The sequence below is a fragment of the Trichechus manatus genome, unplaced genomic scaffold, assembly GCF_000243295.1.
Source record: "Trichechus manatus latirostris isolate Lorelei unplaced genomic scaffold, TriManLat1.0 scaffold00159, whole genome shotgun sequence".
In the NCBI taxonomy this organism is placed as follows: Eukaryota; Metazoa; Chordata; class Mammalia; order Sirenia; family Trichechidae; genus Trichechus; species Trichechus manatus.
In genome coordinates, this window is record NW_004444095.1 from 2781750 (window position 1) to 2805248 (window position 23499).

Genomic DNA, 23499 nt, shown 5'->3' on the forward strand with positions numbered 1-23499 from the left:
TTGGTTTTTGGATGATGTTCAACTGCATAAAGAATTTGGAAAGTAATCAACTAAAGAGGAAATCCATATAGCTTCCTTCCTATCCTAACCTGGACATGAATTCATAAATAAGAACATGCAACCAAGTATCATCAGCCTTTTGTGGAAATGGACAGAATGGATGAGACAGGCTACCCTAGTGGATAAGGAGGGACTCGAGTCAAACTCCATAAATTCCAATCTTGGCTTTACCACATATTAGCCAAATGGTCTTAGGTAAGCCATATAAGCTCTCTGTGCCTCAGTTTCCTGATTTGTGAAATAAGTGGTTAAGAGCTCGTCTACTAACCAAAAGATCAGCAGTTCAATTCCACCAGCCACTCCTTGGAAGCCCTATAGGGCAGTTCTACTCTGTCCTATAGGGTAGCAATGAGTCGGAATCGACTCAACAGCAATGGATTTGGTTTAGGTTTTATGTCGTAAGAGGGAGCCCCGGTGGTGCAGTGGTTAAGAGCTCGGCTGCTAACCAAAATGTCAGCAGTTCGAATCCACCAGCCACTCCTTGGAAACTCTGTGGGGCAGTTCTACTCTGTCCTATAGGGTCACTATGAGTTTGAATCGACTCGACGGCATCAGGTTTGGTTTTTTTGGTTATGTCATAAGAGGAATCCCTGGGTAGTGCAAATGGTTAAGTGCTCAACTACTAGCCAAAAGGTTGGCCATTTGAATCTACCCAGAGGTGCCTCAGAAGATGGTCCTGGTGATCTGTTTCCAAAAGTTCCCAGCCTTGAAAACCCTATGGAGCAGTTCTACTCTGCACACCTTAGATCTCCTTGAGTCGGAATCCACTTGATGGCAACTAACAATAACAACAACGTCATAAGAAAGAGATGGGATATTTTACTTAGAATAGTGCCTAGTAAATAATAATTGTTTAAAAACAACTTCCATTACTTTGCTCTAAAGTTAATAATATGTATATAATAACAGTAATGCATTTTCAATTTATAGACTCAACCCAAGAACACCTATACTCACAAAACAAATAATGTTTAACAAACCTTGTTGATTCAAAAATAATATAATAAAAAATGGGAAATGAAGAGGAAGAATTAAGAATAAGGGTAAAAATTTTCTTGTCCTCATATTCTGAACTTGATGAAAATTAATTAAAAGGTATGATCATATCACTAACCAGTTGTTGTTGAGGAGATTCTGACTCATGTAAACCCCATGTGTTTTAGACTAGGACTGTTCTCCACAGGGTTTTCATACCTGTGACCTTTCCAAAGCAGATTGCCAGGCCTTTTTCCGAGGTGCCTCTGAGTGGAGCTAGCAGTTTTCAATCACCTGCTAACCTTAAGGTTGGTGGTTAGAACCCACCCAGCTGCTCTGCAAAAGAAAGCCCTGGTGGTGTGCTTCTTTCAAGATTACAACCAAGAAAACCCTTATGGAGTAGTTCTACTCTGTAACACATGGGGTTGCCATGAGTCAAGGGCAACTCAATGACAGCTAACAACAACAAAAATCATATCATTTAAGGTAATAAAGGCAACAATAGAATAGAATAGAATCATTTTAATGTAACTAATAAAAAACAAGAGATAGATGGGGGTGAGAGTTAATATTTGTGGGCTTTATAGTAAGGAGTAAATAACACTGCTGGAAAGCAATTAATCAATCAATAAAAATACGTACTATGTATTATGATGATAACATCAGAAGGAATAAAAATAGTTGTTGACAGTGACTGCTTTTAGAGAGTGAAGTTTATTGGATAACATTGGATCCATGAAGACACCTTTTGCTTCTTTTATCCTTTATCCCCCTCTCTAATGTCTAATTTTTTTAAGCACTTGCTGTGCTACTTCTATTGTACTAAATGGAAATAAGGAATGAAAAAGATAAATTTTTTCTAACTTTATACTTATAACAATTTTGTCTGCATTTTTGGAGCATGTTTTCAAATCTAGCATCATTTAGTTTTCCAACAAAAGTAGAATGCGGCTTCTTTTTAATGGCACTATAATGAAATTTGCGTTTTAACACAGAACTTTTAATTGTCTCCACCTTAAAATAAAAATTATCTGTAAATACATACACAGTTCCCAATATCCTAACCTTTGGCAAGGTCTTTTGTCAAGCCCTGTGTTCTATATTAAGCACATGCCTTTATTTTATATTGCTTAGTCACTCAGTTATTGAAATAAGGACACCTCTGTCATCTGTAAGTGTAACAATGACAATCACCTTGGAACAGAGAATTCCACCTTTTTTCTCTTTAGAAAAACAATATGAACATCTGTCAAACACATAAAATAAGGGGGGCATTATTCATGAAAGAGCATTAATCAAATGTGGGAAACCTCTTGAGATATAGTCATGTAACTTATAAAAAGGTAGTTACTGATGATATGTATAATAAGACAGGAGAGAACATATAGATGAAGATATTTTGAGAGAGAAAGAGTGGGTCAGGGGCAGATGCAGCAGGACAATCTGAATATGTTTATTACCTATAAATATATTCAGAAATCAGGAAACAGAGTATGAACAAATGTAGTGTGTGAACATGCTTGAATCATTGAAGTCATCCACCTGAAGAGAAGATGTTAAAGAGTCAACAAGGACAGTGTAACCTGATTCTTGATTTTTTGTTCATCTGCAAATGCGTACATGAACAGCCAGATCAATATTTTCAGGCTCTTACAGCAAAGCATGTGGCTGCATAAATAATGGCTCACTTATGATGCAGAATGAACATCTCTATCCCTTCTCATCTGGCTGGATTGATGCTGGGGAATATTTTCCTTTATGTCACACTTACGAAAAACAATGTGTTAACATTGTTTAACACGCCAAGTGCATGCTAGTCTGCCTTCTTTCCAAAATTAGGTTGCTGAGTCATTAACCTGGAAACCCAGTTTGTATGGGGTTAATTAAACTCAGCTGGAACAAGACCTCGGGCAGAAATGCTTATTTAGAGAGTGTTTGCTCTTGGATTGAGCTTTATCATAAAGAAAATTTATATTCTGGACTTTTCTAGAAGGAAGATTGGCATAGGAAAATAGAAGGTTCATCAAAAAAAGAAAGATCAAAACAAGAAAAGATAAGCTACATTGAAAAACAGGGAAGATGAAGTCCAGTGACATTTCAAACACAGTCGATTAAGCAATGTATTTGACCTGGGGATTGGGTTGGACAACACAGATGGGTAATAGGAAGCCCAATGTAGATAACCCTTGGGTAAATGTATATACATTTTACTATATATATAAAAACAAAACCCTTTGCCGTCCAGTCGATTCTGACTTATAGCGACCCTACAGGACAGAGTAGAGCTGCCCCATAGGGTTTCCAAGGAGGTGCTGGTGGATTTGAACTGATGACCTTTTGGTTAGCAGCCAAGCTCTTAACCACTGCACCACCAGGGCTCCATATATATACGTACATATATACATACATATACACATACATATACATGCATATATATATATATATATATATATATATATATATATACACAAAGCCCTGGTGGTGCAGTGGTTAAGCACTGGGCTGCTAACCGAAAGGTCAGCGGTTCGAACCCACCAGCCACTCCGCAGGAGAAAGATGTAGCAGACTGCTTCTGCAGAGATTTATAGCCTCGGAAACCCTATGGGGTCACTATAAGTTGGTTTGGGTACATATATATATATTGCCCATGTTGTTTTCCTGTTTCTTGAACTGGTATTAATTCATTTACTAAGCTTCTTTTATAAGAAAAAGTAAACAGTTATTTTGCTACCTTGCTGTTGTTGTTGTTAGCTGCTGCAAGTGGATTCCGACTCATGGTGATCCCATGTGTGCAGAGTAGAAATGCTCCTTTGAGTTTTCAAGACTAAGACCTTTCTGAAGCAGATTGCCAGGCCCATCTTCTGTGGTGCCTCTGGTTGGGTTCAAATGGGTATCCTTTCAACTAACTAGTAGTGCTTAACCATTTGTGCCACCCAGGGACTGCAATTTTGTTATCTTAAGAAATATATTATTGTATGGAATATAGTTGAGGACATTGGGTTCACTGTATCACAGTGAGAAGAATTCTCTCACACCCACTTCATAGGAATTGCTTTTCTCTTCCTGACTAATTGATTTCTTTTGATGCTCAGAACGAGGGCTTCTAGAAGAGCCCTAGGTGATTCTTATACATTTTAACAAATCTTATCACCTGGGGATTTGTTAAAATGTAGATCCAGATTCACTATATCTGGGGGTGGAAATGCAAATTCTCAGCAGGGGTTTGAACCGGAATGAACAGGTTTGTAAACCCTGTTCAGAAGACTGAGTCATAGGATTAATTGTATTCTGCTTTCTGCCTTGGTTGCTAAAATGCTCAAGAGCCTCTTTTAATCCTGACCAGTAAGGATATATACAGGGCCTTTGGGGTCTCCTGGAGCCCTGGTGGTATAGTGGTTAAGAGCTCAGCTGCTAACCAAGAGGTTGGCAGTTCAAATCCACTGCTATAGGGTCAGTCACTATGAGTTGGAATTGACTTGATGCCAATGGATTTTTTTTTTTTTTTTTTTTTTGGCATAGAGTTTCTTATCTAAATGTGCCTCTGACTAAATGAATGTACCTTTTTCTGTATTATTTATCTTATCATAGCAGTTAATTTTACTACAGCTAACATGAAATTTGATACCATTCTTTAGCTCTGTAGTTTAGCCTCATACCAACACATTATTTCTATAAAGAAGTAACTCCATCTAAATAATCCTGGATTTTCTGGGAGAGTCCCAGTTTCAAATATGTTGACACCGCCTCCGTGACTACAGTCATGCTCCATTAGTTTTAATATTTCAACATCCAAATGATATATTATAAATATTACTATAAATATTCCTACTCCATTCATTCTGATGGATGGTTGGATCAATATGGTCAACACATATAACATGATGCATGGTATGAAATGATCTGGAACCATGCTGTGGGGGAAAAACATCAACAGTCTGGAAACCAACACTTACTTAAGAAGTATTCAGTCCCTCAGTAATCTCCTTACCTATGACTATGGATGAGAGCGTTCAAAGCCAGGCCATCAGACCAGCTGGTGGTGAAATTGATGACATTAACCTGTGGATAATTACGAGTTGATTGTCGGACCCAGCTCAGGAGAATCTTTTCACTGTTGGTTTGTTGCAATCCGGCCATGATATTTTTCATTACATTTTTGACCTGCATGTGGAAACAATTTTCATAAGAAAATGCATTCCCTGATCAAGAACCCACAAACTTACATGTGAAAATCCTCAATTTTCAGTAATAAATAATGAGAACTTTAGGGCAAATTAGTAATAAAAAAATTAGTAGATTCAACCAGAACTCAGTCCATTCTAGTTCGTCAGGCATGTATTCTATTTGGTGTTTGTACCATACCATTTTTGAACACCTTTACTATCACCCCTGGATTCTGCCATAAACCAAAAAAACCAAACCCATTGCCGTCTAGTCAATTCCGACTCATAGCCACCCTATAGGACAGAGTAGAACTGTCCCATAGGGTTTTCAAGGTAATCTATTAAATTTAGTGTTTATAGAACTGTTGACATTGTAGCTTCCTATGGAAATGTTTGAGAATAAAGTGTAAACATCATTAGACATGTTTTTAACCAAGGACTTAAGATATATTTGCAATATTAGGATAGCAGAACCAGCACAGTGACAATGAGAAAGGGCTTACATTGTTTTCAAACTAGGTTAAAATTTTGGTTTTTCTATTTACTTTTTTTTTTAATTGGGCAACCTGTTTAACATTTTTAGGCCCCAATCTCCTTATCTATACATATAAGGTTGCTGTAAGAATTAAATAGCATAATTTAACAAGATAAAACTCCTCCGTCTATACTATAACTTGAAATAATGCCTACTATTTACTGACTGAACTGAAAAAAAAAATACAGAAATGAGTTGCCTATTTAAAATAAATAGCAAAAACCAATAAAAGAAAGGAAAGAAGTATATATTCCTAAAGCTGTGGATGTGCTGCCTTAGTTTTATTTTCATTGATTGGTTTTTGTATATTTGATTCTCTCCTAGGCTTTGTGCAAATGGCATTCAGCAGATTAGAGTATTTCAAGTTTCATTCCTCTAATCTGATTCCAGGCAGTAATCCATTCTAAGCAATTGTTTCCTACGTTTCAAGAAAGTAATGACACCTCACTATAGAAGAAACTGTCCACATATTTTCCTAAAGGATTACTTTACCAGTCTACTTCTTTAATATAAGTCATGACCCTTATCAGTCACCATAGTTCTTACCAACGAGAGCTTTCTTTTTGAGAACTATAGGGTCCATTACTATTAATATTTGATCAGATAAGGAACGTTTATTGTATATTATAAATATAACATTTATTTTGCTTCTTCATCCATGTAGAAGTTAACAAACGCCTTGGGGTAAATGCATATTTTAACATCTCCAATGTTAGTTATCTTTTTATGAAAAATTTAATGCAAATTTTAGGATAGTGTATTAAATCTGACTTTAAAGTACATTAAAAGGATTTGAGAAGATGTTCTGTAAAGGTGGTAATGATTTAAAGATGGGAAATGTTTGCATATATTTGTCAGGATCCCTTGATAGCTAAATGTATTATTTAGGGGTGGATTAGCCAGTTTTCTTAATTCCTTCCTGACCTGCTTATTTAGTCAATTGCTCAGTGAATAAATAGGTCAAATAGTTATATAAGGTACATATATTTTCCTCATCATATTCTAAAGTTATATAGTGGACAACATCCATGTACAGCAATTGCAATTGTACTTTGTGTCCTGTGCTGAACCAGGATTGGAATCAGCAGATACCTACTCAGTGGTAGTGATAGATCTGCACCGGTCCCACAACCTTCCCATGATGAATGGGATTCATTTGTGAAATGCTTGGCCAGACTGCCCTTGATATGCATAATGTTAAAGGACAACACAGTATTCGATTCAAAACTGCTTTAGTGTCATTATGTCACTAACTCAGCTTATCAGCCTCAGCCTTATTTGCATTGCTTCTACTCTGTACAAATGTTGCTGAGAAAAAATAAACAAAGGAGGATGTGGATAATCATTTCTTCTTTTCCTATGATAAAGACCATCAAGGAGATACCTTTATTGAGGATCAACCTTGAGTCAGGCACTGAGTCAGTCCTAATAGTGAGACTGTAAGAAGAAAATGTCCCTGTCCTCAGGGCTTATTATCCCTAACAGAGAGAGAGAAAGAAAAAAAAAAAAAAAGAAACTAATATAACCAGCTGTGTGTGTGCATATGTGTGTGTGCACACACACATGCAGCTGTTTATTTTTAAAAGTCTGAAGTGTCCTTTGAGCAATGATTTCAAAAAATGGCCAGGAGTTAACTGGACAAAGAAGGTGTGATGGATGTAGAGATTCACTACCACCAAGATTCCCCTTCAAGAAAGGAATTGTTGCTTCTGCCGTCTTAAGGCAACTTTCATCTATCTGTCAGCCCCTTCAGGGACTGCCTGAGTTGCAGAGTTGTCTTCCACAAAGTCTAGCCCTTCCCAGTGCAGCCCACATCAAGTGACCGATAAAAGGGAGTGGTAGAAAGACTCAGCCATCCCCTGAAGTCTTCTTAAAACCAAACAAACAATAGTTCAGCTTAACTACTAAAGAATATCTGCCTTGAGCATTTTGCTCTTTCAAGATCTATCTATATAGATCAAATTGACAACAGCAACTTGAAAGATTAGATAGGAACCTTAGGAGGCAGTGAGTTTAAGTTAATGAGGGAGAAACAACTCAGAAAAGGAGGGTGAGAATAGTTGTACAACTCGAAGCACGTAACCAACTTTACTAAATTTTACAGGTGGAAATTGTTGAATTAGTGTATGTTTTGCTGTGTATATTCTCAACAACAACAAAATATGTAAAATTAACAGCAACAACAAAAAAAGACTCAGCCATTTTGGCCCTACTCGGGACAACTCTAAGCAGCCATTCTAGCTCCAGAACTCTCTGTTGGGTTGACTGGGATTATTCTTCCTCTCTCCTTTTCCCCTCCCCTCCTCTCTTCCACAGGCTTGGTTCCAAGCATACGCCTTAATAAACATCCTGCCTACTAAACTCAACCTCAAAGTCTACTTCCTAGAACCCCACCTTTGACAGATGGAGTTGCAGGAAAGGGGCAGGGCCAGCAAGGGGTAAGAATTGTCTTCTACAAGAAAAGGATAGTTTGTGTGAAAGGCCTGAAGAAGACGGGAACAAGAAGTGACTTATACAGAAGGCATTTGGTAGATGAGAGTTCACAATGAGGGCTTTTAATTATGCAAACACCGTCTTCCTTTTCTAATCATATGTTGTGTAAATAATAAATACTATCAAGATTTCAGTATGAACTAGCCCTGGAATTAAGTCCTTCCCTTGAGTAAGCAAGAAAAGGCAGGGGCCCAACTTCTCATAGTTCACAACTGTTAGTAAGATTTGTTTTTATCTCCAGCTGGTTGCCAGAGCCAAGTTTTCTACCCTAAAAAAGATGGGTTGTATCAACACAACAACAACCACCACCACATGTTGTCTACTTCACAATTGTGTTCAAATCTCTCATTCCTCGATATAGGCATTCTTTTACAAGCTAACAATTTTATTTGAAGTGGAAACTGGAAAAAAATTGGTCCTCAAAAGTGACAGTGAAAATAGAATTGGCATACCTGAGTTTTTACAAGTTCAAAGAGAAAGCCTCCACAACACTATAAATAACATAGTATGTGGCATTGGAACAAAGGATTCACATCCTTCCGTCTCTTAATGCCATTCTCAATCTGATAGATCTGAAAAGTACAGTAGTTTGACCAGAGTATCCTTTAATCTTTGCTGAGATTCAAGGGCTTCTTTGACTATTTAATAGAAAGGTAAATATGTAATTTTGATCAAAATATCTTTTGGGATTCAATGGATTGTGATGAGGAGAATAGAGCAGGAAAAAAATATTTAAGTGTTTTTGTAGTTTTAGGAGAACAGGGCAGCGTGATAGATGAAAAGAGAGGTGAGATAAGGAAGCAGAGGTTGGGAAGAGTGTACATCCTGACAACAACAGGGATCTGATGTTTCAAAGACACGGACGGAAAACAACGGTATAATAGAGTTCTCAGACAAGGAAAGGCTACAAAAGCATTCCTCTTTTTATTCCTGGGTATGGAAGTCCCTCCATATGCTCACAATAAAAAATGAACAGGCTCACAGGCAAATAAAGAAAACATCAGACAAGGTGGCCTTAAAACTCTATCTTGGGGTCAGTTGAGATGGAGTTGGAAGGAGTTTTTAGTAGATAAGAAAGTGTGAGATCATAGGAGAGACAGCTTGGATGATAAATGCAACTAAAAGAAAAGTTTGGGCATCTGTGCATGCCTCAGTTCTCCTGCTGGCTGTGTCAAGACCAACGTCTGTGCTACTCAAAGTCAGGTCTGCAAACTAGGATCACTCTGCAAACCATTCGTTCACAGGACCATGTGATATAAGTACAACAACTGAGAATAAATGTTGGAAAATTCTGTTGCAATTACACAGAGTAACATTTATGTCTGTTGAATCTAATAATAAAAAGTAGATGTGTTTTTTTTAATTTCATTTTTGTATTCATTTTTATTCTATATTATAAAAACAATCTACGATGAATTGGAAGGGAAAAACTGTTCTTTCCTCAAGACAGTTTGAAAAGCACTGAGGAACGGAACTAAATCAGTTCTGTGGGGGCACCTCACTGCCTAGCTGGTTCTACTTGCCACCATCACTATATGGAAAGAGCTCAGGATAGGGCAACTTGGAGTTCACTTGAGGCTTTTATGAGCTATTCTGTGTTGTCAGAAGATATGGCTGCTCTAGCTCCCTTTCCATGTTACCAAGCAATGGAGTTGAGCCTGTCCAGAATGTTTAGAAAAAAAAAGGTCTAGGGGCCAATTTGGGGGAGCAATATAGCTGCTGAATTGAGTAGGTACACCACTGGTCTACATGCTGTTGGACTCTGAGTAAGGCTGATCTACAATTCAAGTTAAAGTCAACCCTACAGAATGAAGTATTCACACACGCCACAATAGCGATGAACCTCAAACAGTATGCTTAGTGAAAGAAGCCAGACACAAGAGAACGCATGATATATGTTTCCATTGATATAAACTGTCCCAAATGGTAAATATAGAAAGACAGAAAATAGATTAACAGTTGCCTAGGGGTAGGGATGGGAGTGGGTAGTGACTAAAGATGGGCATGAGATTTTTGTTGTTGTTAGGGAGGTGGAAATGTGTTAAAATTAGACTGTGGCGATGGTTGTACAACTCTGTAAATATACTAAAATTAAATTGCATACTTTGAAAGGGCGAATTTTATGATATGTAAATAGTTAAATAAAGCTGTTTTCTGAAAAAAAATAATCCCTACTAGTAAAAAAGCAGACTTATTTCAATTATCCACAAAATTCTAAAAACATGAGTGAAAAACTCTCAGCAATCGATGTTATTCCTGTGCTGAACCTGTAATGAAAATGGTGCACTGGGCTTAGTGCTTTGCAGATAGGTCTCTCATTTAATCCTGACATGAAATATGCAAGGTATTATTATTTCTATTTTGACAATGAGGAAAGAATGTCCCAGACAGGGACAGCATCACACCCAGTGTTATAAGATGCTATGTGGGATAGTTGAGATTCAAGCCTATGATGGTTTGACTGAAAAAAAGGCACACTCTTTTCACTAAACCAAATGACTTTCAGATCTGTTTTGCAGAGATTCAATAAATAAAGCCTGTATTCTGAGTTGCTTCAGAAATAATGCAATTTGCAAACCAGATTATGAAGTGTGATTATATGTATAACACATATACTCATATATATAATTATATCCCACCAGACTTTTAATGGCATTAGTTAACACTGAATATACAGAAGATTGATTGGCAAAGTTATTCTTTGGAAGTGGGTAGCAGGAAAAAAAGCCTTTGTTTTTACAAAACTATGTAGATACATTTATAGGTGAGTTATAGAAAAAGACATATATTTGTGAAAAATATTTTTATTACCCTACTGATGAGATTTTGTCCATTTTTTTGTGTCATCTCTAGCCAGTGACATAAAACTTAGAAAATTATTTCTGCAAAAGTGGAACCCATTTTATAATCTCCTGAGCCTTAACATCTCAGATGACATGAGTTGTGCCAATTTAAAAGGCAGCACTTTGGAGATTAGCTTGTTATTGTTAGAGACATACTGTACATGTCTGCTTTGCAGGTCAAGGGCAAAAATGAAAGGAAGGATCAGCCACATGTTACCCAAAACGGAAGCATTCATCAGGGTTCTCACCTGCCAGTGGAGGATTATGTTCCAAATCAAACCAAGAGTCAGTTTATGATTTCCATCTACTATGTCAGTGCTTCCGATATTCACTAAATCAACCTGTTAAAGAGAGGAGAAAAACATTTGAAGGAAGGAGACCAAATGTCCATTTGGAAAGAAAACAAAATGAGAAAGGAATTGCATTTAGCTATTTTCAGAGCCTAGGCAGCATTGCAGCTTTTTAAAAATAATCTGAAAATGAAGCAAAATGCATTTGTAAATGCGCTTTCCTTAACAAACAAATGTCCCCAAGCAGATTTACAATGAAATAGGAAATTAATGTGCTTTTATCATATGAATAGATTATTGTCAATTAAAGAGGATAATCAGATATCTCCAACTAAATGGATATCAATGATAACTCAAAAAGGATGCCTAAAATTAAGACTTGTTTCCCAATACAGAATTCATACTCAAAAAAGAAATTTCGTCAGTCCTTCTGTCTAGCTCAGATGAGTGCCCTCATAATTAGGGGTAGCTGCAGTTGACTAAAATCTACCTGATTCTGGAAAAAAAAAAATATATATATACACACACAGTAAGACCTGAGAAAGATGGAACCAGTGTAAGGCAGAAATCTGTCAGAGAAGGAAAACTCAAGTATTTTCCACTATTACAGAGCAATAGAAAAGTGGTAAGACAGCGCCCTGTTGAAGGCAGAAAACTTGCATGATCCGGAAAAACAAGGCAGTCCCATTGGGTTCCAGCTCTCACAGGTTTCACTGTATTAGAACTCTAATAAGCAATGGATCTTATTGCCAGCTCTCTCTGTTCTCTATCCAGGACTGGATTTGGAAATCAAAATCTAGCAGGGTTTCTTTTGTCAAGACAAACGCCTATGTCTCCTCTCCTTCATGCTCCTACCATTTTTAGGTCAGCTTAAAAATAAGGAACAGGCAAATAAGCGCATGAAAAGATGATCAACATCATTAGCTAGTAGAAAAATCCAAACTAAAATCACAGTGAGATATTACACACCTATCACAATGGCAATATATATATAATGACAACACCAAATGATAGTGAGGAAGTGGAGAAATTGGATCACTCATGCTTTGCTGGTGGGAATGCAAAATTGTAAAGCCACTCTGGAAGAAGAATCTGGCAGTTTCTTAAGAAACTAAAAATGCGGTTACCATATGACCCAGCAAATGTACTCTTGGGCATTTATCCCAGAGAAATTAACTTGTGCCTTATGTTCACACAAAAACCTATACACACATTTTTGTAGCAAGTGTATTCATAGTAGCCAAAAACTGAAGACAACCAAAATGTCTTTCAAGGGTGAGTGGTTAAACAAACTGTGGCACCTCCTCACCATGGAAAACCACTCATCAAAGAAAAGGAACATGATATTGTCACATGCAGCCATTGGATGAATTTCAGTGGAGTTATGCAGAATAGAAAAAAAAGCCAATCCCAAAAGTTTGCATGCTGTATGATTCCATTTACATAACACTCTTATAAATACAAAATCATAGGAATGGAGAATAAGTTAGGGACATGGGGGAGGTAGACGAGATTATAAAAGGGCAACATGAGGGATCCTTCTTGTGATGGAACTCTTCTTGACATCAGATTGGCCAGAACTTAGTCATATGGTCACTCTTAATTGGGAAATGCACTCATCATTTCTGAGGCCATGTACTCAGTTAAAATTAGAGGATTCTATTCCTAAAACCAGGTCTGCATATGAGAGAGAATTCCTTAATTAAACTTAAAGAATTCTTCATGAAGTACTTTAGTTAGCTCTCTCCATGTTAATAATTATTGCACACAATCACATACACAAGGAATATTGTTTATTTCGGTTATGTTATGACTTTTGCTTTACATCTCTTCTTCAATCAACCAGGGGCTAAGAAGAAATCAATTAATATTCATAAACACTCTAAAGGAGGGGGGATTTTTGTCATGCTTGAAGGGTATTGTTGATGAGCTTTACATTGTATTAGTATTGAACGCCTCATATAGATGTCTCATCCATTTTGACTCTAAATTCTAATATACATAGTATTGTTATAACATTATATTTCTTATCCTGTAGGTATGAATGATATATTTTTTTAAATTATTAATAGCCACTCTTAAATAATCATCACTGTGCTGTACAATGGCTTGTCTCTTTTCTTCTACATAGATTTTTTTTCTAATACAAGCTCTGAAATTACATATTTCAAGGATTCTCACCAACTCAATTTCTAAATAAGTGTGAAAAAGGAAAAGAAAGATTAAAATCTGTATTAAACAAATAATTATATCGCTGTATAGTAAGCAAAACAAAAATCACTGATATGACATATATGCTAATAAATGGAATCTGTGTGTGTGTGTGTGTGTATGTGTGTGTCAGTGTTGTGACAAGCACTAGATAGTGGGCAATTAAATATCGGGGTCACTAAGGATTTCCTAAAGTTCTGGTTTCTTGTTTTGAAGAATGAAAGTCCAAATATAAGCAACTGATACCAAATGAATAGGTGTTAAAATTGATATTGTGTGTGAGAAATAGCTTGCATTTTAATTTTATAGAAATAAGATCACCTACACATGAAGATGGGCTTTAGGAGTTTATGCACACAAGGTTAAGACTTTACTCGACAAGTACCTTTAGATAATGACTCAGAATTTCTGCAGTTTGTTGCACAGGATGCTTTTGAAATGTAACTATAGAAAATTCCCGCCATTAGCCTTGACATAATGGAACCTTACTGTGGATCCACTAGAATAATTAAACGTCATTTCTTAGAAAATAACCCTTGAGTTAGAATGAGCAGATTGCAATAAATGCACCTTAAAAACCTAATAAATTGACTTTTGGAATGGAAGCCATGTTATCCATTTTATATACGCAAGGACAGGCATTTGAGTGTATTTATTTTGTGTCCCCATACTAATATTTGGAGCTCTGGTGGCACAGTGTTAAGAGCTTGGCTGCTAACCAAAAGGTTGGCAGTTGGAATCCACTAGCAGCTCCTTGGAAATCTTATGGGGCAGTTCTACTCTGTCCTACAGGGTCGCCATGAGTTGGAATCTACTCGACCGCACACAACAACAACAACATACTAATATTCAGACTAAGATACCAGATTTTGTATAAAAATGTATATTTAGTAATCTTAAGATTAATATGTAAGTATTCAAAGAGCACTGGTACTTCCTGGTATTCTTCCTCCTAAATTAGTTTGGTAACCACTGGGTTATTCAAGAGGAGCAAGAAACCTCCGTCTGTTATGATTTATCCCAGGTTCCTTCAGGGTATGGATGCAATTTCTAGCATTGTCAATAATATTTTCTACAAGCTAAATTTAGATATCCCATGGTGGTTATACTAAAAGGATTTAAATACCTTATATTGATATATTGGAGATTTAAGCATACTTAAGAAAACCATAAGATACAACCACTTTGGAAATAGATTTGGCGCTTCCTTAAAAAGCTAGAAATAGAAGTACCATACGATCCAGCAATCCCACTCCTTGGAATATATCCTAGAGAAATATATCCTAGCCGTCACATGAATAGATATATGCACAGCCATGTTCATTGCAGCACTGTTCACAATAGCAAAAAGATGGAAACAACCTAGGTGCCCATCAATGGATGAATGGATAAACAAATTATGGTATACTATACACAATGGAATATTATGCAACCATAAAGAACAACGATGAATCTGTGAAACATCTCATAACATGGAAGAATCTGGAAGGTGAGTGAAATTAGTCAGTCACAAAAGGACAAATATTGTATGAAACCACTATCATAAGAAGTCAAGAATTGGTTAAACACAGAAGAAAACATTCTTTGATGGTTATGACAGTGAGGAAGGAGGGAGATGGGTATTCACTAACTAGATAGTAGATAAGAATTATCTTAGGTGCAGGGAAGGACAACACACAATACAGGGGAAGTCAGCACGACTGGAGTAAACCAAAAGCTAAGAAGTTTCCTGAATACAACCAAACGCTTCGTGGGACAGAGTAGCAGGGGCAGGGGTCTGGGGACCATGCTTTCAGGAGACATCTAGGTCAAGTGGCATAACAAAGTTTATTAAGAAAATGTTCTGCATCCCACTTTGGTGAGTGGCTTCTGGGGTCTTAAAAGCTAACAAGTAGCTATCTAAGACACATCAATTGGTCCCAACCCACCTGGAGCAAAGGAAAATGAAGAACACCAAAGACACAAGGAAAATATTAGCCCAAGAGACAGGAAGGGCGACATAAACCAGAGACTCCATTAGCCTGAGACCAGAAGAACTAGATGGTGCCCAGCTACCACCAATGACCGCCCTGACAGGGAACACAACAGACAGTCCTGGATGGAGCAAGAGAAAGGTGGGGTGCAGAACTCAAATTCTAGTAAGAAGACCAGACTTAATGGTCTGACTGAGACTGGAGGAACCCAGGAAAGCATGGCCCCTGGATTCTCTATCAGCCCGGAACCAAAACAATTTCCGAGGCCAACTCTACAGACAGGGATTGGACTGGACTGTGGGACATAAAGTGATACTCGTGAGGAGTGTGCCTCTTAGCTCAAGTAGATACAAGAGACTAAATGGACAGCTTCTGTCCAGAGGTGAGATGGGAAGGCAAAAAGGGACAGGAGCTGGTTGAATGGACATGGGGAATCAGGGGTGGAAAGGAGGAGTGTGCTGTCACATTTTAGGGAGAGTAGCTAGGGTCACATAGCAATACGTGTATAAATTTTTGTATGAGAAACTGAGTTGAACTGTTAAACTTCCACTTAAAGCACAATTTAAAAAAAAACAAAAACCGTAAGAATTGAAGCAAGCCTGAATTATGATGGGTTAGTAAAAGAGGGTTTCCAAGGCTGTAAATCTTTATGGAAGCCGACTGCCACATCTTTCTTCCAAGGAGAAGCTGGTGGGGTTGCTATAGGGTTGTGATGAGTTGGAATTGCCTTGAAGGCCGTGAGTTTGGTTTTGGTTTTTTAGTAAAAGGAGATTACTGATCTGAACAAGTTTATACTATTTTAAATTTGCTTTACAAGAAAGAATAGCAGAGTGAGCTCATCGAACAGATGAAAGTACATGCAGACTTTAGAATAAGGAACATTTGCATAAAAATGATTTCAATCACCAGGTCAAATAACAAAAATGGAAGTTCTTAGGGCAGAGCAGAGAGAAAGGTTGAAGAAACAAAGATAAATAAAAGCAAGGTATTTATATTGCTGTGATATCTCTGACAAAGTTCTAAGAAATAAAGTTCCAGCGGATTTTCTCCTGTGTGTGTGTGTGTCTGTGTGTGTAGTTTTTGATTTTTGGTGGCGACAAGGAGATGAATAATCTTTTTCAGATTTAGTTTGTAAATCATTTAAGCGTTTACAGTTTTAACTTGAAAGTTATAGCTCATTCTACAGAGGAGCCATCGTCTTTACAATAAATGGTATCTGACTTTTCTTGCCTTTTTAGACAGCTACTGACAAGGACATTTCATAGCTACAGGCACTAATGGAAACATCCTGCGTCATTCGACCAATTGAAATTTGGCTAAGGCTAGGAGGTTGACCACATTTGATTCAAAGGATGTGGTTTTCCCAGATCATTTCAGAGTTCAAGATTTAGCCAAATGAGGAGTCACTTTTGTTCCTTTTAATATGCAAAATACACTCTGAGTGTTGGTGTTTGAGTTTAACCAACCCAAAAATGCTACAAATCAAATCATGAACTAGCATCACACAGAATGAACACATTAACACATCTTTAATGAACACATCTTTAAAAGTTCTGGTGGATTTCCTTAACCTGATTCTTAAACAATAATCAACGGTTAGGGACATGCCATGCATTGGAATTTATTATTTAAAGATCCCTCCTGATACTTACAACTCATACATATACTTCTACCATCTATCTCTTTGGTTCTTTCATATCTATACATTTCTTTCTCATAAAGCATATATAAACTGAGATGTGCCTTCCACATTTTAGAAAAACAGAATTTTCTTGTTAAATATGTTAAATACCTTTATAAAACATCTGCCATTATATAGTCAAGCTAAAGAGACTTCTCCATATTCAAGATGAACTCCCCAAGTATTTATATAATCCTCTCAAATATAATATGTTTAAGAGATCAAAAATGCAAAAGGCAAACTAGTTTCACTGCCCTGAAGGATGTGGTTTTAAACCACATTTAAAATTTACACTATTTAAAATTTTATAACTTATGGACATAAATCATACCTTTTTTTTCCATTGAAACATGCATATATTGAATGTTTTATTATCAATGATAAATAGTTCAATATATACAACCTAAAGGGTGGGCTGCATTGCCCATTTCAAACCTGTATACACTGGCAATTTTTCTTTATTCCTTCTCATAGCTACATATTCCAAAGATTATTTTATTATATACAAATATAGGACTTTACATTGGAAAATATAAAATGTACACTATGACAAAGAATACATCACGAAGTTTAGTTCTGGGTACTCACTACGAAGATACTATAAAACCGAACCCATTGCCGTCCACTTGATTCTGACTCATAGCGACCCTATAGGACAGAGTACAACTGCCCCATAGGGTTTTCAAGGAGTGGCTAGTGGATTCAAACTGCCGACCTTTTAGTTAGCAGTTGAACTCTTAATCACTGAGCCACCAGGGTTTCTATGAAGATACTATACCTGCCTTTAATGATTAAGTTTTCTATATTTAGTCATTCATTAAATATTCTTTACCACTCACCATGTACCATACATTGTGTTAAGTGTTGGGCACAATGATAAATAAGTAAAATCACAGTTTCATTAAAAAGAATCCTCTTGTGATACATGATTGCAATCATAAGCACATCTTATCCAAAATGTAGCAAAAATATAACTTATTTAGTCAGTTTTTAAGTAATTTGATAACATTATCCCAAGGGAATCATTTTTAATGGAACTGATTTTACTTGTTTATCACTGCATCTTTGAAAATAAACATGTGAGGCAGTTAATAAAAACAAAAACCAAACCCGTTACCGCAGAGTCAATTCCGACTCACAGCGACCCTATAGCACAAAGCAGAGCTGCCCCATAGGGTTTCCAAGGAGTGGCTGGTGGATTCGAACGGCTGACCTTCTGAGTAGCAGTATGAACTCTTACGCACTATGCCACCAGGGCTCCAATAAAAAGAAAATAGCATACTATTAAGAAAATATAAACTTTTAAAAGGGTGAAAGATAATTAAAACAAATATACCAAAATAAGTCTCAGTGCAGGTAGTCTGGTTAAACATAAAACGCAGAACTAAACTTTTCGGCAAAGTAGTTCTTATAACTAAACTCAGCAAAATGTGTTGTATGAAATATTATATAGTCTGTAGGGTCACTACGAGTTGGGATCAACTCGACAGCAATTTGTTTTTGGTTTTTGGTTAGAGGAAAAGGCTTTAGAAAATGGACAATGTCCTCAACAATTAGTTCACAATATAGAGTAAGATAAGATGGATACAATTTCAATATGATACTTTCTAATTTGAATTTTTATAAATATTAGTTATCTTATGCCTGGCAATACCATATATCATTTTTGTTGTTGTTAAGTGCCGTTGAGTTGGTTCTGACTCGTAGCGATCCTATGTACAACAGAAGGAAACACTGCTGGCTCCTGTGCCATCCTCACAATTGTTGTGCTTGAGCCCATTGTTACAGCCACTGTGTCAATCCAGTCAATCCATCTCATTGGAGGGCTTTCTCTTTTCCCTGACCCTCTACTTTACCAAGCGTAATGTCCTTCTCCAGGGCCTGGTCCCTCCTGATAACACGTCCGAAGTATGTGAGACAAAGTCTCACTATTCTTGCTTCTAAGGAGCATTCTGGCTGTACTTCTTCCAACACAGATTTGATCGTTCTTATGGAAGTTCGTGATATATTCAGTATGTTATATGTTGTTGTTAGGTGCAGTCAAGTCCATTCTGACTCATAGCAAACCTATGTATAACAGAAGGAAACACTGCCCAGTCCTGTGTGATCCTCACAGTCGTTGCTATGTTTGAGCCTATTGTTGCAGCCACTGTGTCAATCCATCTCCTTTAGGGTCTTTCTCTTTTTCGCTGACCCTCTACTTTACCAAGCATGATGTTCTTCTCTAGAGACTGGTCCCTCCTGATAACATGTCCAAAGTGTGCCATTTTAACAATAAAAACACTGTATAAACAACAGCTTTCTTAGCCTAAGCCATGTATACTGGTTTCAAGCAAAATGTTGGGAATGATCAGCTATCACAAAAAATTTAACTAGGTATATGACTAACTTTCATTATAATAGGAAAATTTTGAAAATCACAATATAATTTCTGGCAATATAATCATTATCACAAGAGATCTCCATGTGTACAAACAAGATGTAAATTGATAACTCAATTTTACCTTAAGTATGCAGGAAAAAAACCCTACTTTTTCCCCTGATACCAGAATGCACTAATAGGGGAGGGGCAAACATCTCACCTTAAGAAATTATTTTAAATGAAAAATTGCTTCAGTTTAAGATCAATAATGTCACCTTACATCTGAATATGAATTAATAGATTATAAATTATGCTTGTGTATATTTGTATACTCCATATAATAATATTTTAAAATAGGAACAACAATTACTATTACTGCATTTCACAGACGAGGAGGTAGAACCAAAGACATGGAATCATTTGGCAATGACCCTACAGTTGGTGAATAACAGGGTTAACAGGACATATTTCTTCTGGATCCTTAGCAATGAATGCATATACAAAAACATTTTACAGGCCTATTGTGTGAACTAAAAATTTAGCATAAGAAATAATAGTTGTCTGTTGTTACTGTTGTTGTTGTTAGGTGCCATCAAGTTGGTTCCGACTCACAGTGACCCTATGTACAACAGAAGGAAACATCGCCCAGTCCTGCGCCATCCTCACAATTGTTGCTATGCTTGAACCCATCCTGGGAGCCACTGTGTCAATCTGTCTCATTAAGGGTCTTCCCCTTTTTCACTGACCCTCTAGTTTACCAAGCATGATGTCCTTCTTCAGGGACTGGTCCCTCTTGATAACATGACGAAAGTACGTGAGAGGAAATCTTGCCATCCTCGCTTCTAAGGAGCATTCTAGCTGTCCTTCTTCCAAGACAGATTTGTTCATTCTTGTGGCAGTCCATGGTATATTCAATATTCTTAGCCAACACCATGATTCAAAGGCATCAATTCTTCTTCAGTCTTTCTTATTCACTGTCCAGCTTTCATATGCATATGAGGTGATTGAAAATACCATGGCTTGAATTAGGCACACCTTAGTCCTCAAGGTGACATCTTTGCTCTAACATAAATTAATTAAAAACATTTGAATTTATATTTGAAAACTAGATTTTATGAATGATATATGGAAAACATTTATATTCAAAGATATTATATTCTGATACACTCCAAAATATATTCTATATGGCTATTTAAGTTCCTGAATATTTAAAGGACACATAAAATACTCGTTCTTAAATACTTAAGAACCCTCTTTATCTAAGAGTATATGCTAGGAAGAGTGAACACTATATCATTTTTCAGATCAGTGACATTTGACAACCATTCAAATCTAACTCAGTGACAATTTTCAATGATGTGATGAAGTGAATATCTGGATGTAGCTGACATTTGAATTTTCACCTTAGGGTTTTTAAATACTCACTTTGGGTGTGTGGTTTAATAATGTATAGCAATGTTCTTATTTGCTTTCTACTATCTCACACTGTATCTGAAGTTACTTAGTAACAATCTGCTGCCTTGTCATAGACAATTGATGAGAGTGGTGTACTGAACATTACTATGAGATCTACAATTTTTGTCAGCTAATATTAAATCGTATTTCTGTAAAGTCTAGGCTATTTATCCAGGGTGAATTTTAACACTACATTTTTTTTAAGAATCTTTAAAGTAATAACGGAATGCATTCTATGACTTCAAAAAGGTCTTCAAATTCACTAGATCTATCTATACCTATCTATCTATCTGGAAGAATTGTGATGGAAGGAGAGGATGCAACTAGGATCAATCAATCAAGGAAAGGAAAACAGCAATTATAACACATCTGGAGGGCAGTTGAACATGCCACAGACAGAAAAAAGTCCCTACCAGATTTCTAATGACTGAATTCCTTTACCATTATTTAACTATGCATAAAATCATTAAAAATGCCAAAATCTGGTAGAAAAACTGATTGACTGGGACTTAGTTATAGCTAAGGAAAAACTTATCAATAAAGAAGTTCCAATGACTCATTTTATATATGTGTGTGTGTGTGTTTCAATTTGAGAGGAGAAGGGTTGGGGAATGGGAGTATTGAACTGAGAAAACCTAATGAAGGGGACTGCTCACCAACAAGGGTAGGAAAGTGTAAAGAAATGAGACAATGGAAATATGATATGGAAGACTTTTCCATCTTAGGGATCTGCTCTCTCTACCTTCAACAAGTCACAGACAAATGACATTTTTAACTTGAGCTGGTGTGTAGAAAAGCAGAACCACTTGGTAGAGCCATCGCCTGCTTCACAGGATTTTGTACTTCTTTTGTTTGCTTTTTTAAACCACAGCCAACTTTATTACAAATGAGCTTTGCTGTCAGCAAATATTTTAATAAAGGTATAACTTCCCTTAGAAGTACTTCCTTCTTAATAAGTGGTTTTCCAAAATAAATTATTGATAGCAGGGATAACTTCATACTAAAACAGCCATCAGGGAGAATGCAAATCAGAATATAAACGTGTGGTCTGAGCTCTACAGAACTAAGCTGTGAGCAGCATTCAGGGGAAGACAGCAGGTTGGACCTTAGGACAGGGAAGAGAATGGAAACTGAGGGATAAGGTCAAATTGAGAAGACAGTTTAGAACTAAGGAATGTACTGTTTTTGTTAGGTGGCTTCGAGTCACAGTGACCCCATGTGTGCAGAGTAGAACTATCCCAGAGGGTTTTCATTATTTCTTTCTTTCTTTTTTTATTTTCATGATCAATGTTTATTGTTAAATTCAAAAATATGGAACGGTTTACGAATGTGCATGTCATCCTTGTGCAGGGGCCATATTAATCTTCTCTGTATTGTTCCAATTTTAGTAAATGTGCTGCCGAAGCAAGCACCCATGGGGCTTTCTTTCAATCTTTGTGGAAGCAGATCACCAGGTCTTTCTCTCACAGAGCCACTGCATTAACTGTTTGCACCATGAGGGCTCAAGGAATGTGCTAGAACTATTGTTTAAGGCAGAGGAATAGGCCATAATGAAGGAGATGTTAAGCAGGAAGGAGTAAAACACAAGATCTTGAAACTACCCTGATTGTATCCTTTTGAAAGGAACCTTCTAATTTCCCATTAAAAACAATCCTAATATTATGTTTATATTAACACTGGAAGTTCAGTATTGGTAGGGGGTAATATTATACTTTAATCAAGCTCTTCTTTGTATGTCTAGGGGTAGAAACTGTACATCTTCTTGGAGTAGATTTTTATTTTTATGAATGGCAGTGATAAATTTGGAAGGAACAAACTTCAACAGCATCCCATAATAATGAAAATCTTCTTCAGTATGGTTTGCTTTTTCTATTCACAGAAGGAAAGGTGGATGGCAGTTTTGCAAGTTTAAATTGAGGTAGCACAGCACCTTTGCCCTGGGGAAGGGTTTAACAAGACTTTTGGTCAACTGTCTGCTCTCCTTAATCCCCCATTGTATGGGAGAATATGGAAGGAGATGTTTTGTTTAAGGAGTTAGGAGACTTCTGAGAAAAGAGAATGAGACACAACTCTTCCTCCCTGAGTTTCAAAGTCAAGAGTTGCAGTGACAAGGATACACTGTCATGAGAGGGCAAGAGTCTAGTGGAAGCCTAGGTTGGCTGGTGACCTGGGTTCAACACATCTGCCCAAGAGGGACAATGGAGACCTAGTTTGTTTCAAATGGTTTTAAAGACATTTATGGGTAAGTTTGTAGAATTGGTAGGCCTCTCATCTGATTTTCTAATACTAATTATCAATAACTTATAAGTTTGAACAAATATTCCACTGGTTCCATTGGACTAAGAAGTCTTTATCTTTTATTTATATTTTTATTCCTTAAGTACTCTTTCCTTTATTATGGTATTCTTTATTTGGTTGTGTTAATTCTTTTAATTTAATATTTTCAACAGAATATAAT

At 36.7% G+C, this 23499-nt stretch overlaps 1 protein-coding gene and 1 non-coding gene across 2 annotated transcripts in view; both read right to left on the reverse strand.

Moving 5' to 3' along the window:
• Positions 1-23499, reverse strand: part of DMD (dystrophin) — a 2372918-nt gene that overhangs the window by 1814654 nt on the left and 534765 nt on the right. Inside the window, exons 5-6 of the mRNA XM_004386236.2 lie at positions 11318-11410; positions 5024-5196 (exon numbers count right to left, since the gene is read on the reverse strand). Of these exons, the coding sequence (XP_004386293.1) occupies positions 5024-5196; positions 11318-11410 (266 nt within the window). The remainder of the gene's footprint in view (positions 1-5023; positions 5197-11317; positions 11411-23499) is intronic.
• LOC111822322 (U6 spliceosomal RNA) lies at positions 22347-22453 on the reverse strand. The gene has a single exon (XR_002825607.1). It is a non-coding gene; the product is annotated as a U6 spliceosomal RNA (small nuclear RNA).